At 43.9% G+C, this 21,743-nt stretch overlaps 1 protein-coding gene across 1 annotated transcript in view; it reads right to left on the reverse strand.

Moving 5' to 3' along the window:
• Nucleotides 1–21,743, reverse strand: part of PROM1 (prominin 1) — a 122,878-nt gene that overhangs the window by 42,652 nt on the left and 58,483 nt on the right. The window contains 5 exon segments of the mRNA NM_001245952.3: nt 357–574; nt 7,516–7,605; nt 8,461–8,524; nt 9,386–9,506; nt 20,360–20,565. Of these exon segments, the coding sequence (NP_001232881.2) occupies nt 357–574; nt 7,516–7,605; nt 8,461–8,524; nt 9,386–9,506; nt 20,360–20,565 (699 nt within the window).

A 21,743-nucleotide genomic window follows, 5' to 3' on the forward strand; every position in this document is an offset into this window, starting at 1 on the left:
ATACTGGAGTGGGTTGCCGTGCCCTCCTCCAGGGGATCTTCCCCACCCCAGGATCGAACCTGCGTCTCCTGGGTCCCGCACATCAGCAGGTGGATTCTTGACCACTGGCGCCACCTTGGCAGCTCATTCATCCTGATACGTTCCAATCAACGAATGGCAGAGAACTCTCGGGGAGCACTTCCCATCCTCCCTTCTCTCCAGCTGCAGCCATTCCAACGTGGTGGCCACATAACCAGGAAGGCTGACAGAGATCCCCCCTCCCCCCCGGCCACTGGTCCCCTGGTGGGTGAACCACGCTGAAGCCTCCCCAGCCGTCCCAGTGACACTGCCCTGGAGCAGGACTGCCCTCTCCTTACGTGATCAAAATTGGCACTGCCATCCAGGACGCTCAGAGACTTCCTGATGCTGTCGCACGTGGGCGCCGCTGCAGGTGAGGAGCACTGGGGATCCATGAGTGTTTGCTCCATGTTCGTTTTCACGTCTCTCAGGCTGGTGCGAAGTTGTGCAGATGACTGCTTCATGTCCGTTAAGACAGTGTTCATTCGGACCAGGGTATCTCTATTAGTTTTCATGTCTGTTAGGAACACAGCCTGCTTCAGAACAGAGGCACCCACTGGGCTGACCAGTGGGGGGAAAAAACCCTTCCCATCTACAAAAGGACCTTAAAGGAACTTGAGATCAACTTGCACCCAGGAGAACCCGCTGTGATGGGCAGCCTGACAGGGGAATACAGGGCTCCTGTGGCCCCGTCTGCCTCTGCCAGTGACTCCAGCCAGCTCAGTTCCCCCACCTGGGGGCTCCTTCAGACACACAGGGGCGAATATCAACCTAGGAATGGGACTGGGACTCATGCGCGCAGCATTAAGTGGCTGGCATTGGAGCAGCAGCCACAAGAAAAGGTGTCCCCACCCTAGCCTTGCCCAGCCTTGAGGAGGTCAGCCCAGACACCGCCAATCCCAGGTAGTTTTAATTCACAGAAAACCTGATGACACCCAGATAGATCTTAGTGATGGATATTAAAAAAGCTGGAAGTAGACACAGCAAGAGATCACAGAGTTGGTCCCTTAGATGCCGAATCTAAAAAGACATGATACAAATGAACTGACTGACAACAGACTCACAGACGTAGAGAAAGGCTTTATGGTTAACAGACTCACAGACGTAGAGAGTGAGTTTATGGCTGCCAAGGCGGAAGGAGCAGCAGGAAATGGCAACCCACTCCAGTATTCTTGCCTAGAGAATCCTGTGGACAGAGGAGCCTGGGGGCTGCTGTCCACGGGGTCACACAGAGTCAGACACGGCTGAAGCGACTTAGCAGCAGCAGCGGCAGGGGGGAAGGGTGGGGGGAAGGGATACTCATGGACATGGACATGGGATGGACATGTGCACACTGCGATATTTAAAATGGATAACCAACAAGGATCTGCTGTGTGGCACAGGGAACTCTGCTCAGTGTGACGTGGCAGCCCGGATGGGAGTGGGGTTTGGAGGAGAATGGATACACGTGTATGCACGGCTGAGTCCCTCTGATGTGCACCTAAAACTATCACAACATTGTTAATGGGCTACACCCCAAGAAAAATAAAACGTTTAATTTAAAAATAAATAAATAAATTAAAGGAGAATGTTAAAAAAAAAAAAGAAAGAGAGAGAGAAAAGATCCCAGATTTAGTTTCAGGCAGTCTAGGTACGGATTTCAACATAGATACTCTCTGTGTAACCCAAAGCAGATACCTGAATATTCTTCAGCAACTTCCTCATCTGAAAAATGGTAAGGCCACCACAAGGTTTATCACAAAATGTAAGGATCAGAATGATCAGATTGAAATCCCTCAAGGGCAGAGTCCGCCTCTTTTATTTTAGAAGCCTCCAGAGCCTAGGACACATTCTTATCCTCGGCGATCCATACAGATTGTTTGCTCTCTGATTTCTCTGGTGCTCAGGAATCAATATGCATGACCAGGCAGGTAGCAAAATATAACTCTTTTCTCCAGTGACTTAAAATCACAGCATAAGAGACGTGAAATTTAGAGGACACTGCTTTTTGTCTTCCGGGCTCACAAAACAGATGGTGGGGTATCAGGTCACAACAGGGTGTTACTAGGAAAAGTGTGATATGAAGGTCACTCAGTCATGTCTGACTGTTTGCGAGCCCATGGACTATACAGTCCATGGAATTCTCCAGGCCAGAATACTGGAGTGGGTAGCCTTTCCCTTCTCCAGGAGATCTTCCCAACCCAGGGATCGAACCCAGGTCTCCCGAATTGTGGGCGGATTCTTTACCAGCTGAGCCACAAGGGAAGCCCAGGAAAAGTGTGAATGCCCTTAAAAGCTGGTTTCCCCAATTGTCTCTGGCAACCACATAAAACTTGGTTCTAAAACCACACACACATGCACACACACTTTAATGCTTTTATGTTGCGGTCTCACCCCAGTTCTTCTAGCTACCTTCCAGGACTGGATCAAAATTCAAGATAAAGGACTGTCTGAAGCAGACCCCAAGATTTTCTGTTCCAATAAGCTACGATCCCTATTTGTGATGAAGAGGCAGACAATGCAACCCTGGAAGCCTCCCCAGGTCTTAGAGTGCCAGACCTAGGCTGGGGTGCCATCTTGGATGACATGGGCAATGTCATCTCCGAAGTGTGAACCTGCTGAAGCATCACCTAGAAGCAGAGACTCTCCTCGTCAGCCAAGAGATGACCCAACCAACCTCCTAATCTGCAGGTGAGCAGACAAGGTCCCGATCGGTGGAAGTTTGCCGAAGATGCTATAACAAGGTAGCAGAAGAACTACTATTTTAACAGTAATTTGAGACAATAATAGAGACTTCATCAAAGAGTCACTCTGAGCCTCAGACTCTCGTCTTTCCCACCTACCTCCCAGGTTTAGCAGCAAAGCATGGAGCTGGCACCCGGCTCACATTAGAGGCTCAATAAGTATCTGCCATAGGGGAGCAAGAGCGTGGCTACAACTGGAAACACACAGGAAAGCGAAAAAGAGCGTCCCCAAATATGACTCACACCACACAAGGCACACCTCACGCTTTAATGTTCCATGGTTTACTCCCATAGCCCTTTCCACTTTGACTTCAGGATGAGTCATTTCAAGGCAAGGAATGAAGGAAAATAACAACAAAGAATGATGGATGATAAAATGAGTTGAAGGCCCAGGAAGATCAGATCAGATCAGATCAGTCGCTCAGTCGTGTCCGACTCTGCAACCCCATGAATTGCAGCACGCCAGGCCTCCCTGTCCATCACCAACTAAACATGAGTCCATTTAGGGACCACATGTAGACGCCCTGGCTTATGGGTGGCTATACTGTCATGCCCCAAGAATGACTTAGAAATAGCTCAAAGGCTTCAAAGCATTTCATAAAATGTCTACTGGGTTATAACTCTGAGAGTCATTCCAAGCCTACCAAGATGACATATATTATGTATCTGAAGTCAGGGGAAAGATATTTTAGATTCTCAATTTTAACTAATTAACATTTTACCAGCTCATAGCATACTTCCTTTATAGGTCCTGGCCTGCAGCTCAAACATGATTTGAAGAAATCCATTTGCAGATTTCTGCTTTCTCCAAAGGCCACCAGATACTTAAGGCTACAAAGAATTTTTAGCCAAAAAATAAATAAATAAATAAAACCTGGTGAAGCAGTTTCCTAAGTACTGGCAACACCAGAGGTTAACATTTAACCACAAAGGCTGGTTTTAAGAAATATATAAAACTCCAATAATACAGGAAGCACTGAAAAGAAAAATAAGATCTGTTTTAATCGATTTTGATCCAGCTAGAATTGTAAGGCAAATGTTAAACACTGAGCAAACCAGGAGGCTGACTCATTGGCGAAGGCCCTGAGGCTGGGAAAGGTTGAGGGTGGGAGGAGAAAGGGGTAACAGAGGATGAGATGGTTAGATAGCACCACCGACTCAAAGGACATGAAATTGAGCAAGTTTTGGGGAGTTGGTGATGGACAGCGAAGCCTGGCATGCTGCAGTCCATGGAGTCTCAGAGTCAGACATGACTGAGCGAATGAAAAACAATGACGAGGCAAAAAAGTAAAGTACGTGTCAACCACGCCGCATCATTCGTACACTTTTGCACAGTGCTTATGTTCACATAGCTTTGGAGCTGGAGGAGAGCTTGGCAGACCAATACTCCAGTGAACGGGCTCAAGAGGGATCTGGGGTGCGGAGGCGGCTGGCATCACCCTGTGGTCACACCAGCTCGCTCTTTTCATATGTATTCATTTATGTGGCTGTGCCTGGTCTCAGTTGCAGTGCACAGCATTCTTAGCTGCAGTCTGTAGGATCTAGATCCTGACCAAGGACTGGTGAACCCACTGGCGAAGTGCCAACATCTGACGTTATAACGAGCAGACACAGAGGATCTGCTGGATGCTGGAGGCAGCGGACGGGGAAGGCTTTTACGTGTCTACTGGATACAAGGGAAGAAGTCGCAAGGTGAAGCGGCAAGGAGCCACTGGGCCCCATCTTTCCTCCTAGTTCTGTTCCTGCCAGTTAAGTAATATTTTCTGCTAAGACGCAGGACTGGGCGGGGTAGGAGGTGTTGGTGGCAGCTACAGAGGCAAAGTTCTCTGGGATAAAGTCTGGGCTTCATTTTCCTTCCTGTGGCTGAAATGCTCAAACAGCAAGTGACCAAGACATTGCAGAAAATTTGTTATTCAACTCTATGACAACCCTTGTCTCAAATATAACCTGGTTACCTGGAGAAACTGAGCTGAAATAGGCGGTTTGTAAACTGTGGTCTGTGCATAGAATTCAAAGGGCTTTGTGAGCTTGGAAGAAAAAAAACATACCAGACCAAACTCCCATCCTATTTCACTAGCCCCCGGTTACACTTTCAGCCTCTGATTTCTCTTATGAATGTAAACGGTAAATCTCCGTCAGGGCCTTGACTGTCCCTGAAGAAGGCAGAAATATTTTCATTTCATATTCAGTGTTGTCTGGTAATATCAAGTCTACTCATCACTACTTTAAAGGATGGTATTTATGAGACCCCCTGCTACATACTATTAGGTAATGAGCTTAATGAACAAACACAGGTTACTCCATTGCAAACCCACTTGTTTAATCTCTGATACTGCCAGCCTGACACTCTGCTTATGGAGGGTGTCGCTTGATTGCTGTTGTTCAGTTGCTCAGTTGTGTCTCTTCCCGACCCCATGGACTGCAGCATGCCAGTCTTCCCTGTCCCTCACTGTCTCTCAGAGTTTGCTCAAACTCATGTCCATCAAGTCAGTGATGCGATCTAACCATCTCATCCTCTGCCACCCCCTTCTCCTGCCCTCAATCTTTCCCAGCATCAAGGTCTTTTCCATTTTATAACTAATGCCATTTAACTTTCAATAAAAGATCATAACACGCGGTTTTGGGGCCACGTCTTGGCCATGATCACAAACAGCTCATTCGTAAGTGTGGTTGCTGGAGGAAAGAGAGGTAACGCTCAGTTGTAAGAACATGTACTAATTAACAGGAAAAAGAGGTTACACTCCTTGGACAGTGAGCTCTTTATCTAAACACTCTGTTCTTTTTGTGCATTTTTTTCTCTCATTCATTATGTTTTTGCTCCATGGCAGGCCCTCTTTTCAGTTTTTAAAGATTGCCACATTTCCTTGATTCACAGGCTCCTTTCACTTTCTTTTTTACATTTTAACTTTCATGAAATGAGGATGTATATTTAATCAATATTGCATTTAATGTGATTCTTTTCCCCAAAAAAGATTATTTATTAATTCAACAGTCTATACAATATCTGCTGCCTTAAAATCAAGGAGTATTATAGTCTGATAAGGAATCACCAATAGCACAGTATATACTGACTAGGAAATCAGAAACTTTTCATTCTCCTTCCTCATGTGTTGAAGCCTGGAGAGGAAACTGATGATTGTCTACTGTATTAGTTATTTGTTGCTGCAGGAGATATTATTTCGAAAGTCAGCAGTTTAAAGCTACAGAGATTTATTATCTCACAGTATGTGAGGGTCAAAACCTGGGACTGGCTTAGCTGACTGGTTGGGCTCAGGATCTCCCAGGTCTTACAGTCAAGCTGGCAGCTGGGGCTGCATTCATCTGAGGACTGACCGGGGCTGGTCCATCAGCTTTCTCAGTCAATGACCTGGTTGGTAGGAAGCCTCAGTTCCTTACCACCTGGGGAAAGAAGGGCTCGTCCTCAAGCCATCTCCTTCCCTCACAATTATGGTTCATGGATAGAACCAAGATTAACCATTAAATGAAAATTTATTTCCACTAGTTTAAGCAGATTCATTGTGAAATGCTGGACAACTGGTATACCCTAACAATACCCCAGGAAGGACAAAAGCAAGAAACCTTTTTTTGTTGTTGTTTTCTTTTTTCCTCCTCCATCCACCTTCCTTTATTCAGATACTACTGAGCCTCTGCTGTGATTGGTGATGATTTAATCATGGGATAAGACTCATTCTAACTGATCTAAAGATCAGTTCAGTTCAGTCACTCAGTCATGTCTGACTCATTGCGACCCCATGGACTGCAGCATGCCAGGCTTCCCCATCCATCACCAACTCCCGGAGTTTACTCAAACACATGTCCATAGAGTCGGTGATGCCATCCAACCATCTCATTCTCTGCAACCCCCTTCTCCTCCTGCCGTCAATCTTTCCCAGCATCAGGGTCTTCCAATGAGTCAGTTCTTCACATAAGGTGGCCAAAGTATTGGAGTTTCAGCTTCAGCATCAGACCTTCCAGTGAATATTTAGGACTGATTTCCTTTAGGATGGACTAGTTGGTTCTCCTTGCAGTCCAAGGGACTCTCAAGAGTCTTCTCCAAAACCACAGTTCAAAAGCATCAATTCTTCAGCACTTAGCTTTCTTTAGATATTCTAAAGGTAGGCCTTACTGTTTTAAACTTCAGTCCTTAACAGGGTTAAATACACAGTCTAGGAACCCAGTTGTTTCTGGACAGAGGTAATACAGGGCTTCCCTGGTGGCTCAGATGGTAAAGAATCTGTCTGCAATGCAGGAGGCCTGGGTTCAATCCCTGGGTTGGGAAGATCCCCTTGAGAAGGGAATGGCAATCCACTCCAATTTGTAACCTGGAGAATTCCATGGACAGAGCAGCCTGATGGGCTACAGTCCATAGGGTCACAAAGAGCTGGACACAACCGAGTGACTAACACACACACAGAGTTAACATATACATATATATGTATGGATACATGTGTATTAGTTGAAGAAGGTTCTGTGGCATTTCAGCAGATGAAGCACACGCCGCACAGGGTCTGGAGGAGAACAACACCTTCAGGGACTCACATCAGAATGAATACTGGGATTCACGGCTGCAGTGGAAAGCAGGGTGCTGGCAGAGGAGACTGGAAAGGGTGTGGGGCCAGGTGTGGAAGGAAGGGAAGGAAGGAAGACAGGGAGGGAGGGAGGGTGGGAAGCTGCGCTGTCCCAGTGGAGGCGGGACAGGTAGACACCATCTGGGTCCTGGGGCCACGCCGCTTACCTTCTGCCAAGTCCTTGATGTCCTTCAGCACAGGGAGTACTTTGGGTTTGAGACGCTCGTAAATGCTGCCTCCCACCAACAAGTTAATATCTAAATCCCAAGAAGTATAAGGGATGTTGAGGATGGGCTCTCTTCGTCTCTGACCTCTAGGTCCCAGGGCAGGGTCCCATGGCCTGGTTTAGTCTCTCCCACTTTGCACCCCACAGCCCACTTGGGCAGAAACTGTCATGTGGCGATTTCTTGGCACACGTCAAAGTGCCCACACCAGCTGCGCCCCTCAGAAGACTTAGTGCAGACTTGGTGTTTCTTCGCCCCGGGAACCTGTGTGCCTTCTCACCTTGATCCCTGGCTGCCCGCGTCCCGCCCCCATCTCCAGCTGGACCAGGGTCACTGAACCCTGGCTCTAGCGACACCTGGAGCCGGATCCTTCTTTGTTGCTGGGCTGCCTTGTAGGACTTTTAGCCACATCCCTGGCCTCTACCAACGAAGAGGAAGAGGCTGATCAGGACATTAAAATTGCCTCTAGGTGTTACCAGATGTCTTGAGGGCAAAAGAGGCCCAGGTTGCTAACAGCTGAGCACTCGGGAAACAGCACCGCCCACCCCTCTGTTCCGGAAGCCACAGCTCCTCTGGGTCCCGCTCTGTCTTTAACAGCAGACCTGACAGAGACCCACTTCTCCTCTCACGAGGGGAGTGAAGCAGAAGTGCCGTGGCTGCAGGAAAGCAAGAGCGTTTTCACAATAAACTCAAGGTTTCAGTATCTGAGTCACCAACAACACACTGTCAATAACACCAGGGAATTACGGTTCGGTTTCTCCCGTGTTCAGGCAGGAATTGGAGAAACGGCATACTTCTTTTCTTAGTCTATGTTTTACGGGAGATGACCACAGTATCTCCTAGCCAAGACAAACAACCAAATTGGAGGCAACGTTCAACGTTACTCACTGTCCAGATCGTCAAATGCTTTCTCCTTAGGCAGGGTAAACTGGTCCAGTATGTAGTCAATTTGCTTAAAAAAAAAAAAAAAAGTTACATGAAACCTCCGCTTGAGGTCCCAAGCCACAATAAAAAGAGATTTAACATCTGAAAATTAGGCAGGACTCCCAGGTGGCTCAGTGGTAAAGAATCCACCTGCCAAGCCAAGAGACAAGGGTTCAATCCCTGGGATGGGAAGATCCCCTGGAGAAGGAAATAACAACCCACTCCAGTATCCTTGCCTGGGAAATCCCATGGACAGAGAAGTCTGCCAGGCTACAGTCCATGAGGTCACAAAGAGTCGAACACGACTGAGCAATGAGAACACACACACATACAAATATTAGCAAATCAGTGTTTATAAAACAGGTTTCATTACCAGAGCAATTTCAAGCAAACGATGTGGGGTCAATTATATTGCCAAGAAGAAAGGACAGTGACACCAGAGATATTGCTTTTTAAAGAAATCATGAGATCTTCAAAATGGTTAAGCACTTCTATAACAAGTATTATGTTATACCTTAATAAAGACAAAAAATAAAGTGAAATGAAATAAGAGCATGCATGCATGCATGCTAAGTCGCTTCAGTCATGTCTGACTCTGTGCGACCCCATGGACAGCAGCCTACCAGGCACCTCTGTCCACAGGATTCTCCAGGCAAGGAATGCTGGAGTGGGTTGCCATTTCCTTCTCCAGAAATAGGAGCACTAATTCTGAAATGAGACTTTGTACTCTTGAAAAAAAAATCACTTACTAGGCCTTTATTCCTTTCTCTGCAAAATTAAAAGACAACACCTGGACTTCAGCAGGTTCAAATGTGATTCCAACTATACAAGCAACTCCAAAAGGCCTCAGACACAAAGCGTCGGGGGAAATACAGGTTGTGCTCCTTACCCCTGGCACCACATTCAGGAGAGTTCTCAGGTCGTTGAAGTTACTTTCTGACAATTTCCGAGTCTCTTCCACGTTAGTCCGCATGTAATGATTTGCGGCAAAACCATAGATGATCCCGATGCTGCAGGAAAGGGGATGGAGAAGAGGACACATTTACTGTGCCAGCCGTGGCCGGGAGACCAGACACAGAACAGCCCCGCAGCCAGGAGGGAGATGGTATTCCTGAAGAGCCCCGCCCCTTCACAAGCCCCGCCCCTCCACTGCCGCAGCCTTCCCGCCTCCAGCCCATAACCCACCCACCACCACATGTGCACCCCAGAACAGGACTCAGCCCTCTCAGAGAAGGCATATCCAATTCAAGACACATTGTTCTGAATTGGAGTCAGTTCCAGTGAGGTGGATGAACCTCCAGCGTGTTATACAGGGTGGAGTAAATCAAAAAGAGAAAAACAAATATCATATATTAACATATATATGGAATCTAGAAGAACGGTACTGATGAACCTATTTGCAGGGCAGGAACAGAGACTCAGACACAGAGAACAGACTTACGGACACAGCAGGGGAAGGAGAGGGTGGGACGAATGGAGAGAGCAGCATGGAAACATATGCATTACATTATGAACACATAGCTAATGGGAAGTCGCTGTAGATGCAGGGAGCTCAGCCTGGTTCTCTGAGACAATCTAGAGGCAGAATGGGGTGGGAGGGAGGAGGAAAGTTCAAGAGGGAGGGGACATGTGTATCTTATGGCTGATTCATGTTGATTACGGCAGAAACCAACACAATATTGTAAAGCAATTGTCCTCTGATTAAAAGTAAATAAATTTTAAAAGATATATCGTTCTGTTAAGTATGAATCTCATAAATAGAACAATGTTGAGAGAACAGAAGTTACGCAGGTTATAAGGCAGAGTGTGGAAAACAGTCACACTTCTGTACAGATGCGAATGTATGTATATAGGTTCCATGCAGCACATGTGCACACACACACACACACACACACACAGGTACCACATACATACCACTGCTTCTCTCAAGAAGACTATCAGGAAAAATACTAAAATCATAAGATTGGCTTGGGCTTTCCCGTGTTTTTGGCTAATCTAGTTTGTCTTTGTTAACTACTGCATTGTCCAGGTTGAAAAGAAACACGAATTACTTTAGCATTAAAATGTTATATGAGAAGCTGCACATAACAGGGTACATCTTATGTCATTCCATTTTATGCAAAGTACAAAATCAAGCAAAATGATGAAGCTAAAAGTCAGTGGTTATATTTGGGGGAGGGGTTGGTAATGACGTAATCAAGTGTAGTGACTGCATGGAAACTCATACAGGTGTGCTCATGCACTTCTCTCCATGTAAGATGTACTTCTATAAAGAGTTTCAAAAACACTGCATGAGGGACTTTCCTGGTGGTCTAGTGGTTAAGAGTCCATCTTGCAGTGTAGGGGACGCAAGTTCAATTCCTGGTCAGGGAACTAAGATCCCACATGCCATACAGCAGCTAAATCCACCCGCCTCAACTACTGAGCCCGACCACCATAACTGGTGGCAAATAATGAATGAGTAAATAAATATTTTTATACACATACAACATACAAGACATCTGGCATGAAAGCTGCTTTACATGAAAATAAAAACCATATTTTTCAAGCCACCCAAAATGTCTACATTTTATTTTATACATTTTTACATATGTCTTAAAATTTATATATATGCCTACGTTTTATACATTTATCATTTTAAGGTCTCTTAATGTTGACTAATAACTAACAATCTCTTGACAAATTAATTTGACCAGCTGGTTTGTTTCTGTGTCAAAGCTTTTAAACATTAAAATATTACATTTAAAACTGCTAATCCCCAAGTTTCCGGGAGAAATGTCAATAACCTCAGATATGCACATGACACCACCCTTATGGCAGAAAGTGAAGAGGAACTAAAAAGCCTCTTGATGAAGGTGAAAGAGGAGAGTGAAAAAGTTGGCTTAAAGCTCAACATTCAGAAAATGAAGATCATGGCACCTGGTCCCATCACTTCATGGGAAATAGATGGGGAAACAGTGGAAACAGTGTCAGACTTTATTCTTTTGGGCGCCAAAATCACTGCAGATGGTGATTGCAGCCATGAAATTAATAGACGCTTACTCCTTGGAAGAAAAGTTATGACTAACCTAGATAGCATATTGAAAAGCAGAGACATTACTTTGCCAACAAAGGCCCATCTAGTCAAGGCTATGGTTTTTCTTGTGGTCATGTATGGATGTGAGAGTTGGACTGTGAAGGCTGAGCGCTGAAGAATTGATGCTTTTGAACTGTGGTATTTGGAGAAGATTCTTGAGAGTCCCTTGGACTGCAAGGACATCCAACCAGTCCATTCTGAAGGAGATCAGCCCTGGGATTTCTTTGGAAGGAATGATGCTGAAGCTGAAACTCCAGTTCTTTGGCCACCTCATGCGAAGAGTTGACTCATTGGAAAAGACTCTGATGCTGGGAGGGATTGGGGGCAGGAGGAGAAGGGGACGACAGAGGATGAGATGACTGGATGGCATCACCGACTCGATGGACGTGAGTTTGAGTGAACTCCAGGAGTTGGTGATGGATAGGGAGGTCTGGCGTGATGCGATTCATGGGGTCGAAAAGAGTAGAACACGACTGAGCGACTGAACTGAACTGAACTGAATCTCTAAGGCCCTGTTGGCTTTAGCCATAGGTGACAGCAAAAAGTTACATAAACATAATAGCACTGCAGAAGTTATCTGCAGAAGTTAACAAAATTGTTAGTTTGTAATGAACTTAGTTTGTAACCATAGAATAGAAGGTGTAACTATGTTTCTAAAGTTTTGCAAATAATATGCAAACTTTGGGGGAAAATCTGATTCAGAATATGAACACTTCTGCTTCTTCACCAAAAGCAGCATCTTAAGAATTATATGTTAATATTTTAACAAGTAGGATGGCCAGCTGCCTTTTTTGCACCAAGCCTCAACTGTCCCCAGGACACCTCTCAGTCCTGCATAAATGAGTAATTGTTTGTCCCATTTCGGTCATGAGTCATTCCTAAAAGTAAGGCTGATCCCATTACCAAAGAAGGGGGGTGGTAAATTAGTAGGTTGGGATTAACATATACACACTACTATATATTAAATAAATCACCAACAGGGACTTAAGAACCTGCTATATAACAGGGAATTATGCTTCAGTTCAGTTCAGTTCAGTCGCTCAGTCGTGTCCGACTCTTTTTGACCCCATGAATTGCAGCACGCCAGGCCTCCCTGTCCTTCACCAACTCCCGGAGCTTAGTATGTTGTAATAACCTATATGGGAAAAGAATGTAAAATACACACACACACACACACACACACATATATATAGGAGAAGGGAATGGCTACCCACTCCAGTAATCCTGCCTGGAGAATTCTATGGACAGGGGAGTCTGGCGGGCTACAGTCTATGGGGTTGCAAAGAGTCAGACATGATGGAGCGACTTTCATATATATATACACACACATGTTCACACACACATACACATCATATGTGTATATATACTTATATCTATATATAAGTATATGTATGTATACATATATGTGTGTGTGTGTATAATTGAGTCAGTCTGCTGTATGTACACCTGAAGTGAACACGATACTGTAAATCAACTACACTTCAATTAAAAAATTAAAATTTTCAAAACAACAAATACTTTCACATAGCAATATTACACAGATGCATTGGTCTTTCCAAACTAACCCCCAACAGTCTGTAAGAGAATGCTGAAACGATTTCTCATGGTTGGCAAGGTGCAGCAGACTGCGTAGGAGCAGGAACATGAGACTCGGGGTCTGGTCCCACAACTGCCAACATCACACACTGTGAGCCTGAGAAAGGCCTTTCCTTGTGTGAGCATCAGGTGGTATCACAAAACCATAAAAGCCATTAGACCAGTGCTTCTGAGACAAAGGAGAGTGGTACTGCGTGTCCATGAGGGCTCCAGGATTTTACATTTGCATTCATGCTGACGATAATCTTTCAGAATGAAATTAACAATAGTCTCTGGCAATTGGAGGACCACCTTCAAATCCATTTTCATCTGTCTTAAGTTTGCATTAGTATTCATGATGCTGAAATTACAGCAGAGCAATAATGCTCAGTCGCTCAGGCATGTCGGACTCTTTGCAACCCCATGGACTGGGGCCCACCAGGCTCCTCTGTCTATGGGAATTTTCCAGGCAAGAATACTGGAGTGGGCTGCCATTTCCTTCTCCAAGAGCAACAACGGCTATTATTAATAAATGATGTATTCATGCAAAATAAAGCCAAACAGCCCAAAACAGCAACTTTGGAGTAATGTCAACAGAAGGAAAAAAAAAAGTTGAGTTACAGTAATATTCCTGAAGCTTTTCTTGCCACACCAAATTTCCACCCCTCTATGTGCTAAGTCAGGATCACCACCTGATACCCCTGCCCACCAGAGGACTTCACAAAGGGAGGCCCTTGCTCTTCCCCATCACGTCCAAGTTCTCTGTCATTCATCATTCTCCAGGCCCATCTTTCATATAAGTCAAAGCGCACTCGGGAAACAAGCAGCAAGCTCAAGTCCAGGCTGGATGATCTGTAACACCCAGCCTCCCACTCAGTCAGTTCAGTCGCTCAGTCGTGTCCGACTCTTTGCCACCCCATGGACTGCAGCATGCCAGGCCTCCCTGTCCCTCACCAACTCCCGGAGCTTGCTCAAACTCATGTCCATCGAGTCAGTGACACCATCCAACCATCTCACCCTCTGTCACCCCCTTCTCCTCCTGCCCTCAATCTTTGCCAGCATCAGGGTCTTTTCCAGTGAGTCAGTTCTTCCCATAAGTATTGGCCAAAGTATTGGTATTTCAGCTTCAGCATCAGTTCTTCCAATGAATATTCAGGACTGATTTCCTTTAGGATGGACTGCTTTGAACCTTTCATTGTATGGTTACAAACCCACAGTTTTGTTGTTAACTTTCCCTGAATCCCCTGGATAGGAGAATGCCTTGCCTTGAACTCCCAGAAGGCTCACCCTGAAGTTCTGACAGGTTTTTCTCACTTCATACTCTCTTTTGCCTTATTTTCACCTGTGCTGAACTGCCCTAACAAGAGGTGGGAACTGCTTCTTGGTCAACCTTGGGTAACACAGGGTCTTGTGTCCAAGGTGGGTGCAGATGGATTTAAGGACTGGGCTTTGTTTCATCTGGTCCATTTAGAAGCTTAGCCACAGGTGCAGAATGTCCCAGGCAGAAACTATCCCTTTACTGAATAAATGCCTTCACTCCAAACATAAATCAGGAAACACAGCATTGCAATAAAACAGCTGACTTTCAATCCGACATATTTAAAGGCACATTTCTGTTACTCAGTTATGAATCTAATTAAGATGAAAGCCATGGATCATTTTTCAAAAACTGTACTAAACAGAATTCTGGAATAGAATTCAGCCAACTTTCAAAGCTGATTTTCATACTCACTGCAAATTTTATATTTAAGTTAAAGATGGCAAATTCAAATGCCTATGCAGGCAGGCAGAAAGCATGAAGGGCAAAGTGTATGGGCTGGACTAGGGGAACCAGGAGATCAGAGGTGGTGATGGCAGAGATTCTCTGTGCCTCCAGTAAGTGTTCCCTTGATGGTAGAAGACCAGACTTGCCAGATCTTCCAATTATTCACAAAAATCTGGAATCTAAATAAAATTTCCTATTTTAAAAAAATTTCCCATTTTTAAATACTACCAGCAAATCAAAGAAAAAAAAATCTGAATACTACACAAACCAATTGTATAACTCTTATTCAAACAGAAATAGAGAATTAAGAGGGCTTCCCTGGTAGCTCAGCTGGTAAAGAATCCGCCTGCAAAGTGGGAGACCCCAGTTCGATTCCTAGGTCAGGAAGATCCCCTGGAGAAGGGATAGGCTACCCACTCCTGTATTCTTGGGCTTCCCTGATGGCTCAGATAGTAAAGAATCCGCCTGCAATGCAGGAGATCCGGGTTTGATCCCAGGGTTGGGAAGATCCCCTGGAGAATAGAATGGCAATCCACTCCAGTACTCTTGCCTGGGGAATTAAATTCCATGGACAGATGAGCCTGGCATCTACAATCCATGGGGTCGCAGAGTCAGACATGACTGAATGACTAACAGTGTCACCTTCAGTCAACTCTTAGGATATAATGATAATGAATGAATGAATTCAATAAAATGACAGCCAATAAAATAAAGGGAATAAAATTTCAATCAAATGATAGCCAAATGACTAATAGTTCTCTGGCACTGACACAAAAAGAGATTTTAAGCTATAGAAAACACATACTTTTAGTTTGTACGACAAATCTCTTGAAGTTTTTAGCAGAAGATGGGCATTTATTTTATGATATATTAGCATGACGCTTTCTATATTTTACATGGATGGACTACTTTTCTCTCATATACACTTAAAAGTAAATGTTTAAAAGTTTTTAGAGTTTCTAAACCTTTAAGACGGGTAGCAATTTTTTTTCTACCAATTCCTACTGACAGTGAAGTTCACCAATAAGAGCCAAATAAATGCTTTAAGTCTGTGACTGACCTCTTACTTTTTTAAAGATAACTTTTCAATTTCAGTTTCGATCTTAAACAAATAGCCTCTCATTAAAAAGTCTCGTGATTTTCCAGGCATGCTAGCTCGATTTCTTTTCTAGAAGCTTGGGGCCTCCAAACCCGGAAACTGACATCATATCCTAAGACCAACGACAAAAATTCACTTTGAAAACAGCCACCTTCCTGAAAATGACTGGGATTCAGTTTTCACCACAGTAACTGGCAAAAGCTGACTGGTATACTCAGCAACAACCGTACGCTGGAGAAGTAAAGGCACAGCTGTCCTTTTTGTTGTTGCTTATAACCTTTTTGAAATTCTGAAAAATTCAGTGATGATAAATGCAAAGGAAAAAAAGGAGAGAAAACCTGTTTTTTTCTGGAGCAAGACACATCTGCTTAAAGAGTCCACCGTGAGACGCGGCGATGTAATCTACTGCTGATGGTCAAACAGACTTACGTAAACATACATCAGTGTCTGCAGAATTCGAACATTCCACAGCCGCCTTGGGAAAAGCTCAGAAGGAGAAACAGCATGACCACATACATTCCACGTATACCAGGGGATCTTTCTCCTTGATACCTATGCCTTTCTCAATTAGAAAGAAAAGATTTTAAAATTTTTTGCAAAATAGGATATATATAAAAAAAAAACCCAAGACATTTAAAAACCAACTTCTTTTTGAATGTAACACTTAGTATAGAACCACAAAATGGGACCGAACCTGATAAAAGGCAAGTGGACTGCTCTGGGCTTCTGAAAGGACTTTTAAAAAAAAATCACATACAAAGATTAAATACCAGTGGTATTCAATCTCCACCGAGGTCTTTGGAAGCATACGCTAACACCTCTTTTTCTTTCTCCTTCTGCCTTATGATTTTGTGGACACTCCTTCTTCTCTTATTTTATCTCCTCTTCTGATTTTGTGGACCTAGTTTCTCCTCGTTTTTATCTAGTCATAGTATGGATATTTCTGTTTTCCTCTGGTTTTTAATCTTCTTGGCTAGTTTTGATTACTTGCAAACATTTAAAACAACTCATGATGTTGAAGAAACTTGCAACCAAGTAGGTGTTCTAAAAGGAGGACTTAAAAATCACTATTTAAATTTTAAAATTCAAAGTAAAGAAGTTTAAGCTTCTAGTCTGAATTTAAAGTAAACAAAACAATCTCAATACTCATCTTATTTTGACCTATTTGTAATTTGTATATAAATTCAATGTATTATGTGAAATAAATTAGTTTAAAATTTGTCACAGCCTCAAAGAGCGGGTCCACTCTGGTTTAACTATATTGAATTTAAAATTATGATATTCAATTATAAGTTTTACTTGAGTGGGGAAAATATCTTCACTGAATGTATGGCAGATTATAGAATCACAGAAGTATTTTTTAAAATGATTTTCTAAACTAAAATACACTCAAGAAAAAAAAAACTCATCTAAATGTGTTTGATGAGTCTGAGTTCTCAAAAATAAAAAAATTTATGTAGCATTCATTTTATATAAAATGAAAGCCAAGCTTATTGCTGCACTGAAGCTTTAACATTTATACGTCTTTACAATACATGTATCTATATGAAGTGAAACTATTAGGTAACCGTGCTAACAAGAAGCCCCAAGGACAAGTATTTTCCAAAGACACTTTGTCACCTGAACCTCATCTTTGATGTCCAGGGGTGTGCAGAGAGGAAGAGATAGCACAGTTCAAGACTCTGGATGAATGAAGGATGTAAGTTTCAGGCTTCAAGGAAATGCACAGGGTCTGACTTGTCTTGGGCTGTAACTGACATTCCTCTGGTAGCTACTCCCCTAGCTTTTGGGTCTGCACATTCCTGAAAATACTTCAAACACAAAGCAGAGAGACTGGGGACATCTGGAATTACCATCACCCCAACCTTAGGCTGCCTTTCAGAATTCAGTGTGCAGAAGCAGTCAGATTCAAATTACAAACCAAGAGGCAGAGGCACAGACACACAGGGAAACAGGAAAGAGAGAAAGAGAGAGGAACCCACAACCCTGCCTTGCAGACAAAACGCACACACAAACTCCCTGCTTGTCAACCAGGGTGCATGAAATTAGCTGGGGAACTTTAGTTCCCCAAATAGTACCTCTCTCCGTGCCTCCACTTATGGCCACACTTTAAGAACTTTTCTTCTTTTGTTTGCAGCCAGAACTTTGGAACTTTAAATTGTTCTATTTAATGTCTGTTTTCTGCTTAAATTGCCCAATATCAGTTCTTTAGCAAAACCTGAAAAATCTTTCTCCTGGCTATCGAGCAACTGTGACGCTTGCAGACACATCCAGGAGGATGGGACTCGCCACTCCTCACTGTCTCTGGGACTCCCTGAAACTCAGCATCACTCATGTCATAGGCACTATTTCTGGATATGACACGCTTGTTGAATGGATGAGGGAATGTGGCTGCTGCTGCTGCTAAGTCGCTTCAGTCGTGTCTGACTCTGTGCGACCCCATAGATGGCAGCCCACCAGGCTCGCCCATCCCTGGGATCCTCCAGGCAAGAACACTGGAGTGGGTTGCCATTGCCTTCTCCAGAGAGAATGTGGAAAGATGCCTAAATATCACCACCAGGGTGCCAAGATCATGAAGCACACTCCTCTTGGAGGGATCTGATTTGGGCTCAAGAAACCCCATGGACAGAGGGGCCTGGAGGTCTACAATCCATGGGGTCACAAAAGAGTCGGACACAAATTAGCTACTACACAACAATTGTCCTCGTCTTAAAAGCAGTGTCCTTAGGATCCGTCAGTCCACTGAAAATTTCTGGCAGCAGCAGGGGCTGCCATAGAAACAACCTAAATTATGAAGTGTGCTCCAGGCTTCAAGAGAGGGTTCCATATTATTTCCAAAAGGAAGAACACAGACAGAACCAGAAATATGCACATTCTATAACTGGGTAATGCATCACTAGGGTATGGGCACCCGCCTCCAGATTACCATGCAAAACACTGAAGGAAATGTTTAGAGAACATGGTACACTATAGGAGCTACATTTTTTTTTAGTTTATTGAATTTTATTTTATTTTTTTGGCCACACTGCATGCACAGCATGTGGGATCTTAAGTTCCCTGACCAGGGATCGAACCCACAACCCCTTCATTGCAAGCACAGAGTCTTAACTACTGGACCACCAGAGAAGTCCCTGAAGGAGCTAGATTTCTAGATTTATGTATGTGTTATTTATTTTTAACTCAGTAATAGTCTCGATGCTATGTTTTATTAAACTGGGGTATAGTTGTTTCACCATGTCGTGTTAGTTTCTGCCATACAATGAAGTGAATCGGCCATGTGTATACACGTCTCCCCTCCCTCCTGGCCCTCTTCCCACCCCCACACGCATCCTAATGCTCTCGGCCGTCACAGAGCACCGAGCTGGGCTCTCTGTGCTGTCCAGCAGGTCTCCACTCTCTGTTTTACACGTGGCAGTGCACATACGCCAATCTCAACCTCCCAGTGCATCCCAAGCCCAGCCCCATGTCCACACACTCATTCCCTACTCTGAGTCACAGTTTTGGAGATCATTCTCTCAAGAAGCTGTGACTGCAAGTGTAATTATCGTTTTCAGTGGGGAAAGAGGTATAGTGAACAGATTTCTTTCTCACAATAAGAATCTACATTGAACAAACTTAAAAAAAAAAAAGGCAGGGTTCCAGCATAATTGTAAAAATCAAGAAAACTGGTTATATGATTAGGAAGCTAATTCCATCCGACAATATTCTAATCTCCCAATTCAAGGACACTACCCATCTGGAGGGCACAGGGTATTATCACTCAATATTTTTAATGATGTTTAAAAGAAAAGAACCTGAAAAGGAATATATATATGTATATATATATATATATGTACACACACACACATATATATACATATAACTGAATCATTGTGCTATACATCTGAAAGTAACATACTGTAAATCAACTGATCTTCAATTTAAAAAAAAACAAAACTAACTTTTTTAAAAAAGATCCCTTGGGACATAAAGATAAGCTAGTAAATGCTTGCTCTGCCGTCCCGCATGGCCCCTGTCTTGAGAGAGCTACTTAAGAGGAAGGAAGTGCTGTCCTGGAAGGCGAATGCTTTCTGCAGGCCCAGAATTTATTCAGATGTCTTCAAAATGAAAAAAGTACCACGAGGTTGGCTTATCACCTAAACTACAGCAGCCCAATGACAGTGCCAACTTCTGTTTATAGTGATGCACGGGACAAACATCTTTTTTCTCTCTTTTCTGTTTTTTGCGTTTTTTTTTTTTTCTGTTTCTGTATTCTCTTCTTGTTTCAAGCTCATGTGCTTAACAGTTAAACACAAGTATTGCTCATCAGCCTCAGAGCCACTCAGCTCTTGTCCAAGGTTCTACTTGCCTTATGAACACACAGATCACCAGGAGGGAGATTGTAAAGTATTTCTTGAGGAAGGGACCACTTTTCTTCTGTCGCTGGTGCATTTCTCCACCACACTTGTTACAGCAACGACACAGACAAAAGAAAAAGCCCACCAGAGGCATCAGAATAACAAACAGCAATCCCAGGGCAGCACAGATAATAATCCCGATCTCATAGTAGATAATCTGCAAGTCAAACAAAAGAAACAGCACATACTGTGACACCAATTACACAGAGAACATTCCACAGTGAACACATTTCATGCTTTTTAACCTATTTGCCATCATGGGTTAAACCTTCAGGGGGTGTGTGTGTGTCCATTTTGAAGATCCTTCCTGAAACAAAGGATACACAGATTTGAGTTGTCAGAATACGGGATCAAGCAGTTGCTACCTTCTTTCAGTCAGTCAGTTCAGTCACTCGGTCGTGTCCGACTCTTTGCCACCCCATGGACTGCAGCACGCCAGGCTTCCTTGTCCATCACCAATTCCCGGCGTTTACTCAAACTCATGTCCATTGAGTTGGTGATGCCATCCAACCATCTCATCCTCTGTCGGTTCCCTTCTCCTCCTGCCTTCAACCTTTCTTAGCATCAGGGTCTTTTCCAGTGAGTCAGTTCTGGGAAAGACCTTTCAACTTCCAGGAAACTATCCAAATGCAAAGTCAAGTTGCAAATGGTTTAATTTCAACCCCAAAGAGTTGGATATGACTGAGAGATTAACATTTCCACTTCCACTTTCAAAGGTACTTTGTTTGTTTTTAAATGGCATGATAAATTTTGCTAGAACTCCTTGCATAATGAATAAGCCCCGGTGGCTCAGCAGTAAAGAATCTGCCTGCAATGCAGGAGATGCAGGAGACACTGCTTCAGTCCCTGGGAGGGAAGGTCAATCCCCTGGAGGAGGAAATGACAACCCACTCCAGTATTCTTGTTGAGAAAAGTCCCATGGACAAGCAGGCCTGGCAAGGCTGCTGCCATGGGATCGCAAAGAGCCAGACACAACTGAGCGACTAAACACACACATACCAAGGGTGTTTTTCACCAGAAAGACAGAGCCAGCAGGAGTTATTCAGGATTCACAGCAGTTTGGATGGATCAATTGATGACAAATCCAGCATTATAGAAGAATCTGGAATATTCCTAAATTTAGGGGGGAAAGCTCAGTCTTTCCAAATCAAACATGTTAGTTTCCTCACCCAGGTTCCGGGAATAAAAATACGTACCTTGTAAGGTCGTCGTGAACATCGTAGAGCATGTACAGTTAGCGATAAGGCGCCAAGGAGGGTACCTGCCACGAGCAGACGCTCCATAAGTGCCCATTTCAGGCCAGCGGGACGGGGCTCGGCAGCCTTCATCTCACAC

The sequence above is a fragment of the Bos taurus genome, chromosome 6 (assembly GCF_002263795.3).
Source record: "Bos taurus isolate L1 Dominette 01449 registration number 42190680 breed Hereford chromosome 6, ARS-UCD2.0, whole genome shotgun sequence".
Classification (NCBI taxonomy): domain Eukaryota; kingdom Metazoa; phylum Chordata; class Mammalia; order Artiodactyla; family Bovidae; genus Bos; species Bos taurus.